Source organism: Ranitomeya variabilis, chromosome 5, assembly GCF_051348905.1.
Source record: "Ranitomeya variabilis isolate aRanVar5 chromosome 5, aRanVar5.hap1, whole genome shotgun sequence".
NCBI lineage: Eukaryota > Metazoa > Chordata > Amphibia > Anura > Dendrobatidae > Ranitomeya > Ranitomeya variabilis.
In genome coordinates, this window is record NC_135236.1 from 332,423,496 (window position 1) to 332,450,702 (window position 27,207).

Below are 27,207 nucleotides of genomic sequence, written 5' to 3' on the forward strand. Positions count from 1 at the left end.
GTCCACTGTGTTTCATCAAGGGCAGGGTCAATGCAGCTAGCTATCAGGAGATTTTGGAGCACTTCATGCTTCCTGGCACCTGCTCACAGTGCCAAAACCACTGGTAAATGGTTTACTGACCATGGTATTACTGTGCTCAATTGGCCTGCCAACTCTCCTGACCTGAACCCCATAGAGAATCTGTGGGATATTGTGAAGAGAAAGTTGAGAGACGCAAGACCCAACACTCTGGATGAGCTTAAGGCCGCTATTGAAGCATCCTGGGCCTCCATAACATCTCAGCAGTGTCACAGGCTGATTGCCTCCATGCCACGCCGCATTGAAGCAGTCATTTCTGCCAAAGGATTCCCGACCAAGTATTGAGTGCATAACTGAACATTATTATTTGATGGTTTTTTTGTTTGTTATTAAAAAACACTTTTATTTGATTGGAAGGTTGAAATATGCTAATTTATTGAGACAGGTTTTTTGGGTTATCAGGAGTTGTAGGCCAAAATCATCAGTATTAAAACAATAAAAGACCTGACAAATTTCAGTTGGTGGATAATGAATCTATAATATATGAAAGTTTAATTGTAATCATTACATTATGGTAAATAATGAAATTTAACACTATATGCTAATTTTTTGAGAAGGACCTGTATTTAAAGGGAATCTGTCAGTAGGATTTTGCTGCATCAACTGAGAGGAGTATAATGTAGAGTAAGAGAATCTGATTTCAGTGATGTATCACTTACTTTACTGGGTGCAGCAGTCGTGTTACAATCAGAGTTTTTAGATATCACATATAGTAGAGCTCAGAAAGCTGGTCCTGCCATTACCCCTGATTAGCAGCTTTCTGTCTGCATTGTATATTAACAGTAGGCTGCTAATCAGTACTGGGAGCTGAGTTGAATGAGGATTCACGCAAGCACCTAGTCCAGCAGTGATAATCTTCTGCTGATAAAACACTCATTGTATTGAAATAACAGCCTAATAAGTGACACATCTCTGAAATCAATGTCTCAGCCCCAACCTCATGCTGTCATCAAACTACATAGCAAAAAACCTTTTGACAGAGTCCCTTTAACAGGATACATCTGCTGGAGCAAAACTCAGGATCTACATCTTGTTTTCAGACAGGACAGAAAAAAACAGCCTGATCCTGTGTCGTGTTGCATCCACTATGCACCTCTTCACACTATGTTTTTGCATCATGTTGAAAGATGTAATTATATTTCAAACACGTGAATTAAAGATATATTTAAAGCATTTAATAACACTAAACTGCAATCCCGTCACATCGAGATGCTATGTACTGTATGTTGTTGAAACCCCCCACAGTATCCATTTGGATTTTAGTTTTAAACAGGATGACTTTTCAATATCTTCCTTTCATGTAATGTACATAAGAGAGGGTACCCAAAAGAAACAGAAATCATCTTCTGGAGAGGAAGACACTTGTAGTACAGGTTTTCCCTACTAGGTGAAGGGTTAGGTAGCCCTTTTGAGTCAGTTTGTCAGCCAGTGTTGTTGGAAGAAGGTTGTGTTTGGCTCCATTGATTTATTATTTTCAATGAGTTCATTTTTTCATCTATTTAATGATGGCTGATTCACACAACAACGTGCAGCTATAAAGTTTTGTTTCATTTTGGGGAAAAAAGAATTGGAAATAATTGTTACGAAGGGTACTCTAATTAAATCGGAGTCATTTATAACAAATGGTTTATTTATTTTGTCTAAAGGGTAACGTTTCTCCTTGTGGAGCTGGCTTGTCAATGTAAGGAGGCTTATTCACTGGGAAATGTAATATTCAAATTGCCTCTTTATTGAGAATGAAGATTTGAACTCTATAGCGCCACCTGTTGGAAGTAGAGATCCTACAAGTCACTATTGACCCTAATGAGTCTTGCAATTTGACTTACAATAAAAGCCAAATCTAAATCTCAGTTTTCAAACACGATGTTTCGGGATATTGCCTCTCGTCAGTGCAAAGTATGAGAACTGATTTGGCTATGTGAGAGGCTCTGGACTGAGGTCTAAGGTTATGTTTGTATTTATTTCTACATTTTAAAACTTCGGTCTTCTTTAAAGTGTTCTCCAATCACAGGTAATTGTATCTCTAGTCAGGGGTGAGCAGGCGAGTCACGAATTTTGCTGCACCTTGTTTCCTGACCAATTTATCGGTTTCAATTCACTGACAAGAACTCTTTGATATACCAGTCAACTCAAAAAGTTCATCAGTGATGCGATCATTAACTTTCATCAGTTCGGGTGGTCGATTGTAAAAGCAATTAAAAAATATGAAAATTAGCAAAAGATTGAATTACAAAACACCCACTAGAGCCAAACATAACCTTCCCCCATCAAAGACGACTGGCATGCTGACTAAGAAGGGATTCACGAATACTCACGGAGCAGCGGAAGCCCATACTACAACCCCCTCCAGAGGATGATTCCCATTTCTGATTTCTGCTCTCTCGTACTGTATATGTATTATCATTGCACATAAGGGGGTATGACAGTCTCCATCTTGGCTGTGCACTGCTCCTATCTCTCCAAACCTGGTTTTAATTTGAGCAGAAAATAGCTTGACCCCACATGTCCTGACTTCATTTTGGAAGCCTTCATCCCTTCTCAATCATTCTCTGCATGTTTAAGCTGTATTGCAGTAATTATGGCGGCGACCAATTATACTTACTTGGTCTGTAATGCTCGTCCCAGAAATATCTATGGAAATAAGTGAAGTCATATTCCCAAGGAGCTCAATGCCAGAATCGGTCACATTTTCACAGTAACGGAGGCTCAGAAAGTTTAGATTATGACATCTACAATTAGGAAAAGGATACTCAGCAAAAACATATGTAGTAAGACATGACTATACAGTGCCATGTATACATCTGTTTAATCTTTTTCTTATGGTTTGGGGTGTTTCAGGCTTTAGTATAATTTTTTCTAGCAGTAAAAAACTAATTAATATTTTTTTTACTACACAATTTTGTTTTCTACAAAGAAATGTTTACAATCTGATTTATTACGATGCATTGGAATACCCTTGTGCTCCTGCAATCACATGTACGAAGCTGTAAAGTAAGGTGGTTAAAGGGTAAATTGCATTCAAAGGGTCCAGAGGTTACGTCCTCCTCCCAATCCAAAGATTCTAAAGAAATAGTACATAATTGGTGTATGAGCTAAATATTAAAGGCTTGAAGACGTCTGTCCAGAACACATTATTTCTATAATCTCGGTCAAATTAAATAATTTATACTATCAACAATGTGTGCTTTTAAGGCCATGGTAATGTTTCAAATACCAACATTTCTACAAACCGTTCCTATCAGTCCAAAATGCATAGTGAGCAAGAAAAAACACCCTATAAAATTTACTCCAGAAATTCAGTTTTGGCTGAAAAGTGGAGTGAATGTCTGCAAAACTGGCAAGAGTGAACATGACATCAGAGGCATTAATGTGTGTCCAAAACAAATCACATTGAACTGATTTCTACACCCACAAATATGGAGCCAATTTCACAGTACTGTCATAATACAACCGTAGTATTCACAGTGCACAGATGTACCTCCAGGTGTAACAGGCTTTTTCGTTTCCCCTCTCTTGGGTGGGAGGGGAATGTTGTGATGAGGGATTTAAATTGGAAAATTAAAATTTCATAACGCTTTAAAGGTAATTTGTCATGTCCTCAAATGCTGTTAACGTGTTGGTATGTGGTTAATCTGCAGGTTAATGGTGTTCTAAATCTGACTGTCCATCATCCTGAAAGCCTAGTTAAAAGGAGAAAATTAACTTTATTACTTCTGGCAGCTTCCGGCTTTCAGTCACAGATGCATGTTAGGGCCTCTGGCTGTCAGTCACAACTCAGTATATAGTGAGTGGCGGCTGTGAGCATGCCCCAGCACATTGACTGACAGCTCACTCTGTGGTGTATCAGTACAGAGACGGTGTGCTTACATCTGCCACTCACTATATACTGATGCCTCGCCAACACGCCAGCATGACTGACAGCTGGAGGCTGCCGAGAGGAATAAAGTTTAGTTTCTCCTGGTTCCTTGTTTTTGTTTTTTTTTATTAAAGTATGCACGCTCTATCTGCATTGTTCACAAATAGAACACTTACCCATTAAAGTCTATGGGCTATTTTTTATGTCCATTTTTTTTTGCAAACTGATTATACGCATAAAAATTGTGAAGTGTAAAAAAAAAGTGAAAACCATTTCACCCGACTAACAAGTGATCAGCAGCATTTTAAAACGCCAAGATTATTATGAAGTGAATATTCCTAAAAACACTCGTTCACAATAATCTTGCAGTGTAAATGAAAACCAACAGTGAAAATCCTTGCCAGACTCCTTCATCTAATCCAGTTACCGGACATCATATGGTTGTATTCACTTAAGGTACCTTCACACGAAACGACTTTGTAACGATATCGCTAGCGATCCGTGACGTTGCAGCGTCCTGGCTAGCGATATCGTTTAGTTTGACATGCAGCAGCGATCAGGATCCTGCTGTGATATCGCTGGTCGTTGAACAAAGTTCAGAACTTTATTTGGTCGTCCGATCGCCGTGTATCGTCGTGTTTGACAGCAAAAGCAACGATATCAGCGATATTTTACACTGGTAACCAGGGTAAATATCGGGTTACTAAGTGCAGGGCCGCGCTTAGTAACCCGATGGTTACCCTGGTTAACAGTGTAAAATGTAAAAAAAACAAACAGTACATACTTACATTCGCATCCCCCGCCGTCTGCTTCCCACACTGACTGAGCGCCGCAAAGTGAAAGTGAAAGCACAGCACAGCAGTGACGTCACCGCTGTGCCCTGCTACTGCCGGCGCTCAGTCAGTCAGTCAGTGCAGGAAGCGGACGCCGGGGGACGCGAATGTAAGTATGTACTGTTTGTTTTTTTTACATTTTACGCTGGTAACCAGGGTAAACATCGGGTTACTAAGCGCGGCCCTGCGCTTAGCAACCCGATGTTTACCCTGGTTACCCGGGGACCTCGGCATCGTTGGTCGCTGTAGAGCGGTCTGTGTGACAGCTCTCCAGCGATCAAACAGCGACGCTGCAGCGATCGGCATCGTTGTCGCTATCGCTGCAGCGTCGTTTCGTGTGAAGGTACCTTTACCCCTTTGAGCTATATGATGTCATCTGAGCTCAATAGTGCAGTTAATCTATGCTCAATGATACTTATAAGTATTTATTAAAAAAAATGAAAGAAATGAACTGGAGTATAAGTTGGTATACATGCAAAGTGTAGACTCAGTGCTCACAAGGGCATGGCCTCCCTTTTTTTGAGCTGGGCATTACGTTTATATGTCTTCCCATTGCTGGGTGACCAGAGTTGGGCCTCGGTCCTGCTCGGCCCTTAATCATATTAAGGTCATTTTTGATAAGATTTTAATACTAGATGTTAGGACCGTCACGACAGGGTACACCTTGGCGTTGGTGGGATGGCCTTTACATTTTTTTGTTTACTCAAAAACTTTGTTTACTAAGAACCCTATTTATTTTTTTGCATTATTGCCTTTTACTTAGTTTTGTTTCTATCTTAGGTTTTGTCTATATTTAGTTATACCCTGATGTACAACCGATCACATCATTCCTACAACAACCTTTCTGGAATAAATTGCTTTTCCTGCATTTTTTGGGTAATTGTATAGTGAACCTAAGTCGGCCTCGTCTGTATTTTTTCCTTGTGTCCCCTGATGAACCTGCATGTCGCGTAGGGAACGTACAAGGACAGTTTATTAAGTGTTGACATCAATGCTCCTTGGCATATCGATCAGCACTTCTGAGGTAGTATATACACAGCTGGTGCTTACTACCCCTATATGTTACCCGTTGTGTCACTCACAGTACATAACACTTCCCCTTGTTCATACGCCAGTGAACAAGGATTTTAAACAGATATTTAGAATATAAACATAATGAGATTGAACTAATTTAATTGCTCTTACTTTTGCGCTATTCTGAGAAGCGATAAGTCACTGACGCGTAGACAGTTTGTTAGATTCAGTTCTCTTATCTTGTTTCCGGAAGGGCCTTCTACAACTTGTCGTACCCCTGGGTCACTGATCCTGGAAAAGAAAATGGATTACATTTGGACAATGGTAGCTTGACAACTGTTACATATAAAAGTCATATTTATTAAGTGGTACATAAAATTGTGCAGACTCCCAGCATCGTTCTGAAAAACGAGGTCATTACTTATAGTTGGAGGACTTCAATCTCAGACATACTGCTATTAGAAGGACAGAAACAAGGGATTGGCTCTTTGTGTAGGTTTACCATATAGTATTATTATAATTAATAGGATATATAATATATTATCTACACATACAAGACATCAGACCGAAATTGGAGAGTAGAAACACCGACCAAATCAAGGGGCGCACACCAAGGAAAAAATACTGAAGTCCAAAAAGGGGGGGGGGCGGTATGTATAGTATTCACAAATAATGAAGTTTACATACATGGAGCTATAGGAAATACCACTAAACACGTCCCAAATAAATAAAATGTATAAGGTATAAATATTTAATATCATAGGAGCCAGAGGAATATAAATAAAGTTCTAATGCAAAAATGGAGGTCTCGTAATTGGTAGTAAATCAAATTACCGTATATACAATGATAGTAGTACATATAGGTTCAAGATATGAGAACTCAGTGGTGTCCACCCTGACGCGCGTTTCGGAATCCACCTTCATCAGGGGTGTATTTGGAGCGTTGGGATGTGTATTGTGATTGTGATTTGTACTTTACAAATACTGAGGTAAAATACTGATCAAAAACTGAATGTGAGAACGTGGCCATAGGCTGTAAACCAGACACTGTGCATTACCTGCATGTGAACAGTGCCCTATACAAGCCTCTTTGGTGTAATCATATACTGAGCAGTCACCCCCTCCATGAATTGGTAGGCTGAGAGTGGTTGTCTTATTAGTATTTTGCACCTGTGTTGCCGCCATCTTTACTCTATGGGTTTGCTGCATCCAGATGCATTTGTTCAGAGACCTGGGCAGGTAAGCACTGCTGCCCCTTGTCTGCTGTATTAATTCTAGATATTAAACAACACCTTACTTTTTAATGGTAGTGAACTCATTTATGCTGGGTACTCTATATAGTACAAGTTCTAGTCCCCTGAGTAAATGCCAATGTTGCGGGTTTTTTAAGTTGCTGTAAAAAATGCTGTAAGAATTATTAAAATTGTCATATTTTTCCCAAAATGGCACCAATGAAAATATGAGCTTGCCCCACAATAAACAAGCTGTAACACAGGTCCATCACTCAAAATATGAAAACATTATGGGCTTTGGAAAATGGCGACACAATTAAAAAAAATATTATTATTTTTTTTTAACAAATTTCCATTTGTTTCCCACTACTAAAATGAAAAACAATGGACAAGTTTGGTATAGTCATAATTGTACTGACGAGGAATCATAATGTGAGATCCTTTTTAGTGCATAATGAGCTCTGTAAAAACAATTCCCTCAAAAAACAAGGTCAGAATTGTGGGCTTTTTTTCTGCAATTCCACCACACTTAGAATTTTTTTCCGTTTACCGATAAATGGTGTCATTTAAAAGTACAAATTTGCCTTCAAAATAAGCCCTCATATGCAGACTGAAAAATAAAAAAGTTATGGCCCTTAGCAGGAGAAGGAGTGTGGGGGCATGCTGAGCTCTGTATAACCCCACCCACATCACTGATTGACAGCTTTCTGCATGCACTGTGCAGTGGTGGTGGTGTGGTTGGGCTACTTGGCTGCAATCCAAGTAATCCGAGAGTGATAATCTACAGGTGATAAAACAATAACAATTACACCCAGCAGACCGAGTGACACATGACTGGAATCACGGTCTCAGTCTTCATATTATGCTGCTCTGGTGACAGATTCCCTTTTAACTCATGATAACCAGCCGTGATGTGATGTTACCTGATGCAGTCTGCTACATTCAACACAGCTATATTCTTCAGTGATGCAAGATTCTTAAGACTGATATCAGTAATTTTTTGGCAATCGGCAACATAAATGTGGTTCAGGTTTGGACTGGATCTGCTAATTGCCTTAATGCTGCCATCAGTAATGCGACTGTTTCCTGTTAGAAACAAAATGAGATATTACTGAAATTTTAGGGTATAAGTAGGTAAACTACAGGACAATTTGGGTTGTAGTACCTTCAATCCTGATTTTTACCAGTTTTCGTCCTTGTGCCAGGATTTTGAAAGCTGCATCAGAAAGATGTGGAGACCCCAGCAGAGATATAGAAACAAGGTTTTGGCACTTCTCAAGCAAAGTCTACAAAACAAACGATAGAGGAGGATTGGCGTGCACACAGTAGTAGAGGCGAGGTGGAGAGGCATCAAGGGAGCTAAATTCACCATACGCTCTTGTGCTGAATGCAATTTCTTTTTATTTTTTAAAATTCAAGTGCAGGTTGACATAGGCTCAGATTAAGCCTAAAAAGTGAATTATGAATGCAACATGTCGCATTCATTCAACATAAGAGTGTGCGGTGAATTTACCTCACTACAAAACAAGCAAGGTGTGCGCCTAGTATTAGAAAAATAAGTATAGACACAGCTAAGGCCTCTTTCACACTTGCGTCGTTTGGCCTCCGTCGCAATGCGTCGTTTTGGGAAAAAAACGCATCCTGCAAACGTGCCCGCAGGATGCGTTTTTTTTCCCATAGACTTGTATTGCCGACAGATCGCGACGTATGACCACACCTCGCGTCCATCGTGCACTGGCGGCGTCGCGTTTTGGCAGACCGTCGTCACGAAAAAATGTTCAAGGGAATGCTTTTTCGTACGTCGTGTCCGCCATTTCCTACCGAGCATGCGCGGCCAGAACTCCGCCCCCTCCTCCCCGGGACTTTAGAATGGGCAGCGAATGCGTTGAAAAACTGCATCCGCTGCCCACGTTGTGCCAAATTTTCACAACGTCCGTTGGTACATCGCGCGGACGCTTAGTGACGGCCGTGTACCAACGCAAGTGTGAAAGAAGCCTAAGGTAAAACACACGTTGGGGCGCCAGGAACACATGCTACATTAGATTTTCTTCATATAACAATGCACGGTAAGTAGTTTACTTGTGTCTATACCTCTTTTTGAACACTGGGTCGTTATTTTAGGTACTGACTATATATTTCCATTCATTATATTTTTTGATAGGCCTTATTATATATTGAATAATAGAAATCAAATCATATATACAGGTGCTTCTCACAAAATTAGAATATCATCAAAAAGTTAATTTATTTCAGTTCTTCAATTCAAAAAAGTGAAAATCATATATAGAGTCATTACAGACAGAGTGATCTATTTCACGTGTTTATTTCTGTTAATGTTGATGATTATGGCTTACAGCCAATGAAAACCCAAAAGTTATTATCTTAGTAAAATAGAATACTTTATAACATCAGACTGAAAAATGATTTTAAAATACGAAATGTTGTCCTAATGAAATGTACGCTCAGTAGATGCACTCAATACTTGGTGAGGGCTCCTTTTGCATCAATTACTGCATCAATGTGGCATGTCATGGAGGCGTTCAGCCTGTGACGCTGCTGAGGTGTTATGGAAGCCCAGATTGCTTTGATAGCAGCCTTCAGCTTGTCTGCATTATTGGGTCTGGTGTCTCTCATGTTCCTCTTGACAATACCCCATAGATTCTCTATGGGGTTAAGGTCAGACAAGTTTGCTGGCAAATCAAGCACAGTGATACTGTTGTTTTTAAACCAGATATTGGTACTTTTGGCAGTGTGGACAGGTGCCAAGTCCTGCTGGAGAATTAAATTTCCATCTCCAAAAAGCTTGTCAGCAAAGGGAAGCATGAAGTGCTCTAAAATGTCCTAGTAGACGGCTGCGCTGACTTTGGTCTTGATAAAACACAGTGGACATACACCAGCAGATGACATGACTCTCACGGTGCTAGCGGGGATCTCACCGAGGTCACCACAGTTCAGCCCGGCTGGGAACGCAGCATCAGTGACTGGAGGTAACCTCGATGACATCACCACCGGTCACTGAGTCTGTGCTAGCAGCAGCTCATTCACCAGTGATTCTCAGCCTGGACAGTCGCATCTTGGCACCGTCCAGGGTGAAAACTGTTTTTCCACCAGACATGGATTACGGTGTGGGACAGAACGATGGATAAGTGAGGGATATTGTTGTTTTTTATTTTTGTTTTCTTACAGAAGACGAGGGCTTCGGTGGAATAGGTGTTTGGTGAGTATAGCTGTGTTTGTTATTTTTAAATAAAAAAGTAAAAAAGTGTGTTTTGTTTTAATTTCTAATAAAGGACTTTATTCTGGCTGTGTCTTTATTTACCATGTAACTATAGGATTAGTAATGGATAGGTGTCAATACAAAGGTGACATCAACCCCACAAATATTAAACCCACTTGCCATCGCTACAGGGCAAGTGGGAAGTGCCAGGCAAAGCACCCAGAACTGGAGCATCTAATAGATGTGCCTTTTCTGGACAGCTGCTATTTGCTGGGGGGCGTATATCCATGGCCCCTTACCAGCCTGAGAACACCATCCCCCAGCTGTCTGCTTTAGCAAGGCTGGTGGTCAAAAATGGGGGGGACTCCAACCCGTTTTTTTACATTATTTATTTAAATAATTAAAAATTATGGCGTGGGGACCCCTCTATTCTTGATAACCAGCCTTATTGAAACTAAAGGTACCTTCACACGAAACGACATCGCTAGCGATCCGTGACGTTGCAGCGTCCTGGCTAGCGATATCGTTTCGTTTGACACGCAGCAGCGATCAGGATCCTGCTGTGATGTCGCTGGTCGCTGAATAAAGTCCAGAACTTTATTTGGTCGTCCGATCGCTGTGTATCGTTGTGTTTGAAAGCAAAAGCAACGATACCAGCGATGTTTTACACTGGTAACCAGGGTAAACATCGGGTTACCAAGCGCAGGGCCGCGCTTAGTAACCCGATGTTTACCCCGGTTACCAGCGTAAAAGTAAAAAAACAAACAGTACATGCTCACCTGCTCGTCCTCCAGCGTCTGCTTCCTGACACTTACTGAGCGCCGGCCCTAAAGTGAAAGTGAAAGCACAGCGGTGACGTCACCGCTGTGCTGTTAGGGCCGGAGCTCAGTCAGTGTCAGGAAGCAGACGCTGGGGGACGCGCAGGTGAGCATGTACTGTTTGTTTTTTTACTTTTACGCTGGTAACCAGGGTAAACATCGGGTTACTAAGCGCGGCCCTGCGCTTAGCAACCCGATGTTTACCCTGGTTACCCGGGGACCTTGGCATCGTTGGTCGCTGGAGAGCGGTCTGTGTGACAGCTCCCCAGCGATCAAACAGCGACGCTGCAGCGATCGGCATCGTTGTCGCTATCGCTGCAGCGTCGCTTCGTGTGAAGGTACCTTAACAGCTGAGGGTTGCAGCACCCAGCTGTGAGTTATGCCTGGCTGCTTATCAAAAGTACAGGGGAACCCACGCCGTTTTATTTTTTATTTACAGTGCAGGAATACACCATCCGCTGCTCCTGCTCTCTGTTATTAGCGGCAGCAGGTTGTCAGGTGGGAGCGGTAGTTCCATCCGCTGACACCAGTGACCGGAGGTAACTTTATACCTTCGAACCCAGCTGAGCGCTCACGCTGTCTTTTGACAATGTGGCGACCGCGGCTCTCTGACCGACGGGGATGATTTCACCAACGATCAGAAGCGGTGTTTGCTGCGCTGTCATGCACAAACTTTACTGTTCGGGTTCGCCCATCTCTAGTAATAAGTTGTCAGTCGATCTATGCGCAATGCTGTGTATATACACTTAATACTTCGGTGGTGCGATTCTGTGCACAAATGTAATATCCAATTTGTATTAGATATAAAAGGCTCATGTGCAGTGAAGAATACAATACATATTGCTAGCAGCATACATTATCCAATAAATAGTAATAAAACGTAACATATATATATATAGTGGTAAATGCTATATAATTGTAGTGTGCACAAAAATAATGGTAACAGCAAATAGAGCCATTGAAGTGTCAGATGGACACAGAATCTAAGGAGCACAAAAAGACATGAAAGACAAATCAGTAGGCGAAACGCGCGTCGGGCACGTGCAGTAACTGTGGGGTCAGCATCTAACCATTATGTCTTTCATGTCTGTCATGTCACACCAACTAAGTAATAAGTGTATTTACCCAGCATTGCACATAGATCAAGTGATTACTTACTACATTGAGATACTCAGATAGTCTGTACTTTGAGGCTGTTTTTCCCTTGATGTTTTTTGACTGATACTATATACTACCTTCATATGTGATGGTCAGACTATTTGCATTGTTAAAGATGTTGTCCACTACTTGGACAACTCCTTCTCAATCACTATAGCCCCCTTATAAAATAACAACATATATAATCCTCTCCGGTCCTGGCGCTGTTCCAGTGGTGTTGGCACTTGCTCTCCCGGAGCTTGCATGACATTGGCAGCAGGGATCCCATAATATAACAATGTCATGCAAGCTCCGGGAGAGCAAGTGCCGATACCACTGGAACAGCGCCGACGCTGGAGAGAAGTATAGCTTTTATTAATTTACATTGAGGAAACATGGTGATTGAGAAGTTGTGTGGGTAGTGGACAACCTCTTTAAATGACGCATGTGATCAGAGTTTCCAACAATCAATTTAGAGTTTGTAAAATTAAGGGAGTTTTTCCAGTGTCCAGAGTTTTTTAGTAATAGTGGTGTTTTAAAAAATCATTACGATTGTAGATGACATAAATTAATAGTTCACAGTAAATGTTGCAAATGTGTTCATGTCCGTATTCTGAGCGGGAATAGCTGTAGACATGATTCACTTTATGGTTTTCCAATTTGAATATAAAAAATATCAACAGTCCAAGATTTTTGAATAAGTTGTAAAGATGAAAGAAAAATTTAGGTTTTCAAGGATTGTGAGGAGTAGTGGTATAGTATAAATACTTCTTAAGACTACAGTCAGAATGAAAGATTTGAGAGAATTGGGCCGATTATGCAAATTATACTCTGATCAGAGTTTGATCTGAGTGTCAGCACAGTGTGATCATATTCTCTCCTATATGAGAGAACTGTAGCACACAGTGAGGAGAAGGTGGAGAATAAAATGTCTCCATCTTCTCCATCCTGTGCGTCTGCGGAAATCGGACAGCACTCAGATGTCATCCGAGTGCAGTCCAATGTTTTCTACGCACCCATAGACTTTATTGGGCAAGTGGCATCCGATTTCAAAATGAAATTACACCATGTTGTGATTTTGTTTACCGACAGATTCTGTCAGTGAAAAAAATCTTACATCACCACTGCCCCATTGAATAACATTGGACCGAGTACCATCTGATAAATATCGGATAGTACAAGTCCGATATATACGCTGGTGTGAGCGAACCCTTAGGCCGACGTCACACTAGGCGTCTGAAAATACGGTCCGTTTTTTACGGGCGTAATACGCAGAAATAATCCAGAAATAGTGTTCCGTATGTAATCCGTTGGCAAGGTGTGGCCGCGTATTTTGCGCATGTAATGTTGCGTATGTAATCCGCATGACATCCTTACTGCGTTTTTTCCACGCATCCTGACAAAATGGACATTTAACGGATTTGTAGCCTGAAATTAATTTAAATCAGCATCAGCAACCCTATTTAAGGCCTCTACAACAGGTGGCACCCTCCCATATGGCCATTTTGTGGTTGTGCATCTGTTGGCGTGCTGTGGTAACGTTTGCACCATGTCTGACCTACTGCACTTCACCCCAACTCAGCGGGATTTGTTTAACTCGGTCTTGTCGCGTCGGTTTGGCCAGCCATACCCTGTGATTGTAGATCCGCGAAGGAGGAGAAGAATGTGGGTGCATCCTCTTTTGACCCAACGCCTCACTAAAGGCCATTTTCAGAGGCTCTATACAGTACAGCTCTGCGTGCACATCCTGATAAGTTTTACCTATACTGTCGAATTACAATACCAACATTTGATATCTTGTTGGAGACAGTACGTCCAGGACTCACATATCAGGACACCAGGATGCGAAAAAGCATATCCGCAGAGGAGCGTCTTCTCCTTACATTACGGTATGTATTCAACATCCTCACATGCTGTATGTTGATGATGGTTTTTTTTAGGGTTGTTTGCTAGCAGGTCTTTTCAACCATATGTGTAAATTAGGGCACAAGCACATCCAAAATATTTATTTTTAATGTTCTACTTATGTACCCTAGGTAAATTTTGAAAAATTTGAGTGATATTCCTGTGTTTTCAAATCTACAACATACTTGCGCTTCATCATGTTTTGTGTTAACTATTGTTACCTAGCTAATATTATTTTTTCTGTGCTTTCAGCTTCCTGTCAACTGGATTGTCTTATGCGGGACTACACCTGGAGTTTCTCATTGGTCGCTCCACGATTTCTGGCATTGTGCGCTCAACATGTAGTGAAATATGGGAGACACTACATGAACTTGTCATGCCTGAGCCAAAACTGGATGATTGGCTCAAAATAGCCCGTGGATTCAATAACACTTGTGACTTCCCGCACTGCATTGGAGCCCTGGATGGGAAACATATTAGGGTGCATAAGCCGCCAAACTCTGGGTCCCAATTCTACAATTATAAGCAGTTTTTCTCTGTAGTTCTGTTAGCTGTAGTTGACAGTTTATAATTGTAGACATTGGGGCCTATGGGCGAACAGGAGACTCTAGGGTGTTCAATTCATCCATTATGCATCGGCGGCTACGTGAAAACCAGTTAGACTTCCCACCACCACAACAACTCCCAGGCTCCAATGCTCAACCAGTGCCATATGTTCTTATGGGAGATGAGGCCTTCCGATTGACAAGGAATGTCATGAGGCCTTATCCTAGGCGAAACCTGGATCACCGGCGGCGTGTTTTTAATTTGAGGCTTTCCAGGGCGCGTAGACTGGTGGAGTGTGCCTTTGGGATTCTGTGTGCCAAATGGCGTCTCCTCCAGTCTGCCATTCAGCTGAGTGAGGCTACTATTAATGAAGTAATTAAAGCGTGTGTTGTTTTGCACAATTTTACTAGACTTCATGATTGCTCCTCAGCTGCTATTGGTGAAGAAATGTTGCCCAATGTGAGTAGCCCTACACCACATGTTCCTCCTCCGCGCCATCCCCTTTCTGGCCTAAAAGTGAGAGATATTTTTGCTAATTATTTTGTTTCTCCGCAGGGTGCTACTCCCTGGCAAGATTATGCTGTTTCTCAGTTGTGATTTCTTACTTTATAACTACATCATCAGCAAAAAACAACATTTTACTTTAAATACTGAACTTTGCATGTTGTATTTACTTAATTACCAGATGGTTATGAGCAGAGCATATGTGTGTGATGTAAGAATGATTGTCCCACAAACGTCAATTGGCTTTTGACTATATATTTTAATTATAGCAAAAGTCTTTTGGTGTTAACGTAAAACCATATTTTTTTCATATGGATTTGTATCCAAATTTTTGTTTTTAGTTTTTGTTTTTAACAACAACATAACAAAGTACTATTACAGCACAAACTAAACAAAAACATGGTTAGGCGGCAAAAAGCCCAACACAATAAAAGATTTGTTACAGATTTCTGTACGTTGGTGGAGGTGATGGTGGCAGCTCAGGGTCCTGCTCAGGTGGCCTTTGTTGGGCCAATTGTCCTTCACCCTGTGTGGATGCTGTGTGGGCTGGATCAAAATACAGGCCTTGATCATATTGGCCAGTTGGGTATTGCCCATAAGGGATTTGACTCTGGCCCTCATGTTGCTGGAAATATGGCCTTGACTCATAGCCACCCCCAATATGGCCATGTCGTACAAACCCAGGTTTGGACCAGCCTCCAGCTCTGGGTCTGGACAAGTGGCCATATTGGGCAGGTTGATGGTAGGCTGGCATATGGTAGTGAGATTGTCTTGGTGGGTTTTGGGTGTGAAGGGGTTGAGGTGTAGGCACACGTGGAGGAGGTGCTTCAAATCCCTGATGAGCATGCACCTGTTGAGATCTTGGCAGCCGCAGTACGTTATGTGATGAGAGCTGCCATCTCTCAATGAACTCAAACAACTCATATGGGTCATTTGGGGGGGTGCATGCATCAATAAGGATTTGAAGACACCCTCTCACACGTAGCCTCACCTCACGGAGTAGGGGACATAGGTACCGGGCCAGGCTCCTCGCATATGACTCCTCCCCCTCATCCTGAGTAGCCCTTGCGAGGTAGTTAAGGACCCCAGCATCCACATTCCTCCGACTTTCTTGGAGATCTCTCCTTCGGCGGCCACGCCTTGAAATGACAGCAGTCTGTGGGGAGGTCTCCAGTGGCACAGTAGGGCTGCTGCTGTTTCCAGGATCATCCTGGCTTCCTTGTCCTGCTGCTGCTGTGGGTGGTGGGGCTTCATCTTGGGCAGATGCTGTTGGAGCTTGATGGCCAGATGAAGAGGATCCTGGAGGGATGGACCTTGAAGGAGCAGAAGATGGGCCAGCCACCTCTTCTCCTTCCCCAACTGGATCAATCACAACCTCAGAGTCCGATCCTGTCTCCCTCTCAGTGAGGTTGGACTGTGTTCTGTTATGAAAGTATGGGAAATGTAAAAAAAAAATTAATGTCTGACCATTGAAAACATATGTGTAATGTGTTGTGAGATGTGTATTTACGGTCTGAGATCCATACTGGGATCCAAAAACGACAGTCTGTCATAATATATATTTTTTTTTTTGGGCTGGTGCTGCTGCCTCACTCCTAGACCGCTGCTGCCTTTCCCTCCTATACTGATCTCTTATGCTCCGCCATCTTGTCATAACATCTTCCACTGCAAGGAAAGAGAGTAAAATAATGTATTAGGCCATTGTGCACAGTGGTAACACAAGGTGTAATTGCTTACACAGATTGTAGTGTGGCCTAGGAAGCTGCATTTGTATAATCTAAACTTTTAAAAACAAACAACAAGAGGATCATCATAGAATGTAAGGCCACAAGGACAGAGTCCTCTCCCCTCTATACCAGTATGACATTTTTCAGTTGTTCACTGTAACATCTATAATAACCCTGTATGTAACCCGTTTCTCATGGCCAGCACCATGGAATTAATGGTGCTATATAAATAAATAAGTAGAATAATAAACAACATATTTAAATGTGACTAAAATCACTTAGGTACTGCAGTTTAACATAAAAATTAATGTAGAAACATGAGTGTACTTACTTATTTGCCTCTGGACCTCACGTGGCCGCTGATCATAATTTGGGAATAGGGACCCACATATGCTCCTCCATGCAGCCTCTTTTCTTGCCCGGTTTGCATAGTTTGCATCCCTTTGGTCCCAAATTTCGGGCCTTTCCTGGACCAGGATTATAAGCATGTCCACATTTATGATATTAGCCATGCTGATTCAGACTCCGTGGAGGCGTGCGGCAGACTTCCGGGATGTCTGTCTGGCTTTTTCAGCTAATTAGCATGTCTGAGCTTCCTGATTGAGGCCTTGGCACATTTCCTGTCACCTGCCAAAGCCTAGCGTATTTCTCGCAAGTCACACGCATGGTCCGTGTGTAATCCGTATTTTGTGCGCCCCCATAGACTTTCATTGGCGTATTTTTTTGTGCAATACGTTGACAAACGCAGCATGCTGCGATTTTCTACGCCCGTACAATACCGTATAATACCGTATAATACGGATGCGTAAAATACGGCAGATAGGAGCTGCCCCACAGAAAATCATTGGTCCGTGCGCAATGCGTATTTTCTGTGCCTCTCATACGTCCGTAAAACTCGCTAGTGTGACGCTGGCCTTATACTAAAGCTCTCTGGATGGTCTGCAGACACCGATATCTACATGCACAACTCGTCTATAGAATGAAGCTGCACGGAAAGCAGGATTATAGCTAACACAGGCTCCCTATACTCAAACAGCCCAGGGTATTAGGATAGCAACTCTGGCAAAAGATTTCAAATGAACTCTGCTAGGGCAACAAACACTCTTCTCTCAGCTCCGATACATGAGGCTCATTGTCATTTTATGGCAGAAACATAATAAATACTTTATATGACTGACCACTATAGTAAGCTTTCATATATTCCACCAAGCATAATCAAAATGAATACAGGCTATTGAAGATCGGAACATTCGTACTATGCACTTAGCCTTTTCCTAGGAAGTATGCAAGCCCAGCACAAAATTTATGGCTTTCCACAAAGGCGTCTTCCAGAAAACATGTCATAATTCATCTATTTGGCTCTGTGTACAGACTTCATATCTTTACTATTTGAATTCTGAGCTTCTTCTAAACTCTCAATAAGTATTACATTTTCTGCAACATAAGTGAAAAACTCTTGACAGTTCCTGGTCAATTGGATTGGTGTATAAATGTGGTCTTAATTATCGCTTCATTTCTTCTAGAAATGAGATAGAATAGTCAGTCCACCAATATTGACTCCACTACAACTCATCTAATGAAAAGTTTTACAATGTTTCCATATATTTTGTGAAGTATTTGTATTGCGATGAGAGGGGCAACTTTGTGTTTGAGATCTTGAAAATTGTGAGGAATTGGTAGTGAACTGTATAATTGTTACAGACCCTGTATAACTGGTACAGACCCTGTGTAACTGGTACAGGCCATGTATAACTGGTACAGACCCTGTATAACTGGTACAGACCCTGTATAACTGATACAGACCCTGTATAATTGGTACAGACCCTGTATAACTGATACAGACCCTGTATAATTGCTGCATACCCTGTATAATTGGTACAGACCCTGTATAATTGGTACAGACGCTGTATAATTGGTACAGACCCTGTATAATTGGTACAGACCCTGTATAATTCGTACGGGCCCTGTATAACTGGTACAGACCCGATATAATTGGTACAGATCCTATATAATTAGTACAGACCCTGTATAATTGGTACAAACCCTGTATAATTTGGTAAAGACCCTGTATAATTGGTACAGACCTGGTATAACTGGTACAGACCCTGTATAATTGGTACAGACCCTGTATAACTTGTACAGACACTGTATAATTGGTACAGACCCGGTATGATTGGTACAGACCCTGTATTATTGGTACAGACCCTGTATAATTGGTACAGACCCTGTATAATTGGTACAGACCCTGTATAATTGGTACAGACCCTGTGTAACTGGTACAGACCCTGTATAATTGGTACAGACCCTGTATGATTGGTACAGACCCTGTATAACTAGTACAGACCCGATATAATTGGTACAGACCCTGTGTAACTGGTACAGACCCTGTATAATTGGTACAGACCCTGTATGATTGGTACAGACCCTGTATAACTAGTACAGAGCCTATATAACTGGTACAGACCTGTTGTGAATTTGCTTTTTGCTCCCTCTAGTGGTTACTAGTTTTTTGACTCTGGTTTTTCTGTCATTCCTTTTATCCGCACCTGGGTCGTTAGTTAGGGGTGTTGCTATATAAGCTCCCTGGACCTTCAGTTCAATGCCTGGCAACGTAGTTATCAGAGCTAGTCTGCTGTGCTCTTGTCTACTGATCCTGGTTCCAGTTATATCAGCTAAGTCTGCCTTTTGCTTTTTGCTATTTGTTTTGGTTTTGTATTTTTGTCCAGCTTGTTCCAAATCTATATCCTGACCTTTGCTGGAAGCTCTAGGGGGCTGGTGTTCTCCCCCCGGACCGTTAGACGGTTCGGGGGTTCTTGAATTTCCAGTGTGGATTTTGATAGGGTTTTTGTTGACCATATAAGTTACCTTTCTTTATTCTGCTATCAGTAAGCGGGCCTCTCTGTGCTAAACCTGGTTCATTTCTGTGTTTGTCATTTCCTCTTACCTCACCGTCATTATTTGTGGGGGGCTTCTATCCAGCTTTGGGGTCCCCTTCTCTGGAGGCAAGAAAGGTCTTTGTTTTCCTCTACTAGGGGTAGCTAGATTCTCCGGCTGGCGCGTGTCATCTAGAATCAACGTAGGAATGATCCCCGGCTACTTCTAGTGTTGGCGTTAGGAGTAGATATATGGTCAACCCAGTTACCACTGCCCTATGAGCTGGATTTTTGTATTCTGCAGACTTCCACGTTCCTCTGAGACCCTCGCCATTGGGGTCATAACACAGACCCTACATAACTGGTACAGATCCTATATAACTGGTACAGACCCTATATAATTAGTACAGACCCTGTACAATTGGTACAAACCCTGTATAATTTGGTAAAGACCCTGTATAATTGGTCCAGACCCTGTATAATTGGTAAAGACCCTGTATAACATTATAACCTTAAACGGAACGTGCCAGCTGATTCATGCTACCCAAACCAGCATTAATTATAAAATGGCTGCAATATTACTGTCTTGTATGTTTTTCTCTGAAACACTGTGGCATTTAAAAAAGAAAAAAACAACCTTTGAAAAGCCAACCAGGGACTATGCGTCTTGAGTGACTAGTCTGAGTCAGGTCCCTGCTAGCGTCTCCCTTCTTATTCCACTAGACTAAGAGGTCCCTCCTTCTACAAATAGGGAGAGGCCTGTTAGTCTAGGGAAGCGTTGTGGGGAGAAGCTGCCGCGGACCTGCCTCTCACTATATATCCTAGACGTGTAGTTCCCGGCCGGCTTCTCACAGAGTAAAACCCAGCCAGTGCCGGATTTATGCTGCCCGTGAATGGAGCACCATGAATCAGTTGATAGGTAGTGCACACGCGTCAAGGTTTAGGCCTTGACAATTTGAGCGGCTGCCATGTGACCACTGTGGTGTGATTCCCATTCTTGTGTTCTCATGCTTCCTGCTTTCTCTTCTGCTTCTCTCCATGCTCCAAAGGCATTTATGACATCCACGTGTGAATTCAGCCTTATTTGTATTCTGCTCCTTTGATCAAATTCCCAATATTAATAAACACATTGATGACGCACTGTATAAATGTAGTTTACTGACACGTAGCAATTTTATGTTTTCTCTCAAAGGCTGCTTGGGTTCTCTTCTGATGAATTAAACATTTGCATGTGTTAAATGCCAGCAATTGTCAATGTGATATTTGTTGCAGATCTGTCTTTGCTTTGTAGACTCCAAATGCTTACATGCCTACAAATGTCTTCAAAAGAACATGAATCCGTCCAACATAAATCCATACGCTGAAAACATTCAGAAACATTGATACACAAAGTGGAACATATTTCTTCCAGATGCAGTCAGTCTGTGAATGAGGTTAATACAGATCCAGTGACTCCAGAACCCAAATCTTGTCCCAACAGAAATAATATTCACATGTGAGAGAGCTGAGCTTGATCAGGAACAAAATGGAGAAAAGGGATGTCATTGACTTAAGAAAGAGTTGAAACATCATAGATTTGTGTATGGCAGATTATCCTGCTAGGATCCAGGCCAGAAATCCAAGACTGGCACTTTATTTCTGCCAAGGATGTGAAGTTAACAGGGCTAATCAGTGGCTTTTTGGTACAGAATTTCCATGAAAAATTAATAGACTCATTCTTCTTGTGGTTGATTACAAAAACCCTACTCACATGTATTAGAGCTAAGAAGTTAGTAGATAAGTTAGTAGATGTGATAAGGAAATTAGGATGGAATCCAAACCTAAATATGTGAACAGGCCCTAAGCCCAATGACATTTACTTACTGTGATACAACTGTCTGTAAGGGTAAACATGTCATTTATTTTGAGGTGTTGAAGTGACGCGCATCCATCAGCTATGTATCTGAAGCCATCAACTGATATCTGAAGGGGAAAAGACATTAACTTAGTAATTTCTAGGTCTATGAGAGCATGAACACATGATATTCAGAGGATGAAAACAGATTGGAAAAAAACAATATTGCACCTCATTCTTTTATTACTTTACACTAAAACCCTTGAAAGTAAATCAAGGCCATGCACCTAACACAAGTACATGTGGGGATTCCCTAGCAACCAGGCAACCCCCACATATACTTATGCTGGCTAACAGATGTAAATCATTCAGCTGCAGCGAAGAAAACTAAATCTCCAAGCACTAAAAAATACTCGGAGGACACCCGAAATCTCAAGCAACGAGTACACTCGCTCATCACTACTTATTATCCTCACTCCAACTCTTATACTATAACAAGCTATGGCTTGTCATATCCTGGAACCCTGGGGAACAATGGAAAATGGTCTGATCTGGACATGGATGTGCAGTCCACACAGGGAGAGCAAGGCTTGTTTATATGGCAGCATTACACTAGGCTAACATGTTTGACAATAAGAATGGATTTTGAGAAAATGCATTATTTCTTTATTTATGGCTAATAATATATATGAGGGTGGGTCAAAAGTTTTCTACACTCCGGTTATATTAACACCTTTATTGGATTGGCTGCACTGTCTTACCAGCAATTTCTTTACAAGGCCACTGTCTCCCCCTTACTAGCACTTTCTGTACAAGGCCGCTGTCTCCCAAGGCACTGCTGTACAGGTTTCAACGTGCTACGTCAATTCATTTGTGACTACGGTGCAATAAACAATGGCTGCCCCACTTGTGATTTGCACAAAAAAATTAAGCATGTAGTGATTTAATTTTTTATGTTCTGATGATGTATCTGATGGTGCTTTTATCAAAGACTTTGTGCACAGTGTGGATAAAGTGTTATGTCATGAAGAAGTGTGCATGAATACATAGAGGGATAGAGAACTTCAAAGAAGGTGAGCCATGAAGATTAGCCAGACGCCCATCCATTTCACAGCCAAAACTCGTTTCTACAGACTTCCATGTTCTGCAATCTCTCCACACGATACCCTTAGAAATGGCAGTGTCATTATCATGCTCCTGAATAAAAATGTTTTCTCTAAGCTGAGCCCCTAAATAAATAATTGTTCCTCGTTGTGCTCCCTGCACAAAATATGTCCCCACGCTGTCCCTCTTATGGTACATGCTGTCCACACTGCCCTCTGCTTTCCATAGTGGGCCCCATCTTCACATTGTTCTCTTACACTGTGTGCCCAGTCTATATACCAATGATGGCAAACCTTTTAGATACAGAGTGACCAAACTGCAACCCAAAACCCACTTACCGTATATATTTGTGTATAAGTCGAGTTTTCCAGCACCTTTTTTGTGCTAAAAATGCCCCCCTCGGCTTATACACGAGCCACGGTACAAAAAGCCGGCGCACACATCATACTCACCTACCCGAGCCCTGGGTGCTCGCACTGCATCCCATTCTAGCCGCCGGCACCTGCCTGCAGCTCTTCCTGTGCTCAGCGGTCAGGTGGTACCGCGCATTAAGGTAATAAATATGCACGCATCTCCACTCCCATAGGCGTGGAGCGCATATTCATCACCTTAATGAGTGGTACCACGTGACCGCTGAGCACAGGAAGAGCTGCAGGCAGGCGCCGGTGGCCAGAATGGGATGCAGTGCCAGCATCCAGGGCGCGGGTAGGTGAGTATGACGTTTTGGGTTTTTTTTCAATAGGAAACATGCACACAGGGATATGGGATAAGGAGGATGCAGGCAGGGACGGAACGGGGAAGGCATTCATATCAGGAAAGGGAAGGGGAGGCATGCATACAATGACAGGGACAGGTGAGGCATGCATACAGGGACGGAACAGGGGAGGCATGCATACCAGGACAGGGAAGGGGGAGGCATGCATACAATGACAGGGACAGGGGAAGCATGCAGGCAGGGATGGGGAGGCATTCATACCAGGACAGGGAAGGGGGAGCCACGCATAGCAGGACAGGGATGAGGGGACAATGCATACTCGGCATATACTCGAGTCAATAAGCTTACCAAGTTTTCCGTGGCAAAAGTAGGTGCCTCGGCTTATACTCGGGTTGGCTTATACTCGAGTATGTACTGTATTTATGGCAAAGTGCCAACACAGCAATCTGAATACGGAGGTTTTAGTTTAGAAAAAACAACTCGTACAGAGAGCAAGCAGGGGCATCAGAGAGCAGACGGTGCAACAGAGAGCAGGCACAGACAGGAGTAGGGGTACCAGACTGCAGATATAAATTTAAATGCCATCTTGGTTATATGATCCCCCCATCCTCGTCTATGCCTTCATCCTTGTACATGCCACCCATCCTGGTATATGCCTGCACTTCCTGGTATATGCACCCCTTCTTGGTATATGCTTCCTCATCCATGTAGTATATGGCCCCCATCTTTGTGGTATATGCTCCTCCATCCTTCTGGTATATGTGCCCCTCATCCTTGTGGTATATGCTCCACATCCTTGTGGTATATGCTGCTCCATCTTTGTGGTATATGCTCCTACATCCATGTATATGCTTTCCCAATCCATGTATGTGCTCCACCAATCCATGTATATGCTCCACAATTCTTGTGGTATATGCGCTCCCATCTTTGTGGTATATGCTCCCCCCATCTTTGTAGTATATGCTCTCCCATCCTTGTATATGCTTCCCCAATCTATGTATATGCTCCCAGTCCTTGTATATGCTCTCCTATCCTTGCATATGCCCCCATCCTTGTATATGTCCAACATCCTTGTATATACTTCACCAATCCATGTATATGCTCACTCATCCTTGTACAGTATATGCCCCCCAATCCATGTATATGCTCTCTTAAATCCATGTATATGCTCCCCCAAACCATATATATGCTCCCCATCCTTGTATTTGATCCTCCATCCTGATATATATGCTCCCATCCTGGCGGCACAGCTGTTGCTCAATGCATAGAAAAACAACACAATAAACATTCCTTCCCACCTTACTTCCTATCCCCCGCCGTGCCATCTTCTGGAGCCGGCAGCTGACTTCAGCGTCCAAACGACGGGTGTGCATGACATCACTGCCATGCGCCCAGTCAGATTTATGCTGAGTCAGCTGCTGGCCACTGATTGGCCAGCAGCATGTATTGCTGCGCACGAACCCTGCAAGTTCATGCTCTGCAATACACTTCAGCTGGATGTGTATCCGAGGACACAGATCCTGCTGAAGTAGGTGCTGGTGTCACGTGCCCACAGGGAGGGTTCTGCGTGCCCTCTCTGGCATGCGTGCTGTAGGTTCACCATAACTACTGCTCTATATTGTGCTCCCTCATCACACTCCCCCCTCCTCGGCATACTGTCCCTGCCTTTCTGTGGCCTCACACTGTCCCATCATGCTGCCCCCTCTCCATATCACCCTGCCCACAATACCCAATCTCTATTCTGTCCCCCTCACATTTCTCTCATCTTTATACTGTCGCCTTACACTATTTCTCTCAATAGTCTCCTGCCACAATCCCTCCACTCCCCACACTGTTTCCACACTCATCCCCCCATGCTCTACATACTGTGTCTGAACCATTCCTCATCTCGCTTCTCATACTGTGTTTGCACCAATCCTCCCTCACTCTTAATACTGTATTCGCATATATACCCCCTCACTCCACATACTGTGTCTGCACCCATCCAGCCCCCTCCCCATAAGGCACCCCTTCTCTATTTATGGCTATTGAAAAATACAAACGTAACGCAAAAGTTTTCCAGCAAATTAAAACTTCTATTGGCCGCACTACCTTACTAGCACTTTCTGTACAAGGTCGTTGTTTCCCCAGTTACTGCTGTACAGGTCCTAAAATGTATCTTCTCTCCTCATACTGTCCTCAAATCTCTCCCCCTCACACTCCCCAAACTGTGTCTGCGTCTGCACCCATTCTCCCATTGCTCCCTTTACTCTGTTCTCAGATTTCCCCCCCCTCACTCTCCATACTGTGTCAGCTCCCTGCATTCCCCATACTGTGTCCACATCTATCCCCATTGCTCCTCATAGTTTGTCCTCAAATTTCTTCCCCTTTTGCTCTCCATACTGTGCCCACATACACCCCCTTCGCATCCATTCCCCTTCGCTCCACAGACTGTGTCTGCATACATTACCCCCACCCTCTTTCCCCATACTGTGTAGTCAAATTTCTTCCCCTTCCCCTAATCTTCAGTGTCTTCAGCTCCATTCGAGAACTTATCAAACCGAACTTCTGACGCCTATGCAGCGCCAAGGAGTGATGTCAGCAGTGTGATCACATGACCTGATCATGCTGCTAACGTCGCCCTGACCCAGAAGTGCCTGCAGTCAGGGTTTCAACTGTGCTTGCGTCTAAAAGACGTGAGTAAAATTGATCACTAGGAGCCAGCGCACTGCACCTTCTCTGAGCTGGTTGTCAGCTTGACAGCAGGCTCAGAGAACAGTCAACTCCCACTACGGTGGGCGGCAAAAAGCAGCCGGCGGTGAGAAACCTCAGACCACCGTATCAGGCGGCCCAACAGCGCCCCTTACCCGCTGTGCTCGGGGAAAATGCCTCGCCTGCCCATCCTAGATTCGCCCCGGGAATTTGTGGTGTGCAGTAGTGAATTTATAAAAGTGAATACCTGTGTCTATAAAATGAAATCATAACACAATTGATGACTATTTTACGCAGGTATGCTGCAGTAATCAACATTTTGATTTTCTGCATTATTTTGGGGGGTACATCTTGACATATTCCTAAAAAGATCAAATAAATAAAACATACATCACCAATTATAAAATTCCAACAATAACATTACTTTAAAAGCAGTTTTCCTACTAATATATTCATCACTTATTGAAGGGACGGATAATTAATGTGTGATCAAGAGGGGCTACGCTCTGATCTCAAGAGTAGAAGTCACGATGTTCCCTCTGTGAATAGATGAATAGTGCTCATGTGCAAACTCTGCAATATTCACTTCTAAGCATCTGCAGGACAATAGCATGCACGCATGACCACCAGTCTCATATACAGTGAATGGCGTGGTAGACACACATGCAGAATACTTCCCAGTCACATAGGAAACTTTGGAACCCTTTTCTCAGTGGGAGTCTCAGCGGTCAGAACTGACATGGATATGAAATATATTTAGTGGGAAAAGCACTTTAAGAATATGAAGAAACAATGCTGAAAGGTCCAGGCAAGGCAGTAATTACAACAGCACAAGTCTTACTAAAACTTTCTCTGCTATTAGGACTGGTGAGAATGGAGTATTTCAATACTAACAATGTACAAGCCTTCGGTCAGATGCAGACTTAATTTGTTACAACGTAATGCAGAACAGATCCCTGCTGCCTAGTAAACCACAGAAAAGCGTAGTAATAAAATTAACTTGGCAGCATGTATTCTTTGTACTAGAAGAAAGCCCTCAATTTCATTGAAGTATCTAGATAAACTTTAGTTAAATAAACGGACCTAAGTCTCATACACATGACTGAATTCGGAACCTTGTGGT

The 27,207-nt window shown here is 42.6% G+C and overlaps 1 protein-coding gene across 1 annotated transcript in view; it reads right to left on the reverse strand.

The window, feature by feature from the left end:
- Window positions 1-27,207, reverse strand: part of FBXL13 (F-box and leucine rich repeat protein 13) — a 377,146-nt gene that overhangs the window by 63,857 nt on the left and 286,082 nt on the right. Inside the window, exons 13-17 of the mRNA XM_077264721.1 lie at window positions 21,604-21,702; window positions 8,179-8,299; window positions 7,937-8,099; window positions 5,953-6,072; window positions 2,681-2,807 (exon numbers count right to left, since the gene is read on the reverse strand). Of these exons, the coding sequence (XP_077120836.1) occupies window positions 2,681-2,807; window positions 5,953-6,072; window positions 7,937-8,099; window positions 8,179-8,299; window positions 21,604-21,702 (630 nt within the window). The remainder of the gene's footprint in view (window positions 1-2,680; window positions 2,808-5,952; window positions 6,073-7,936; window positions 8,100-8,178; window positions 8,300-21,603; window positions 21,703-27,207) is intronic.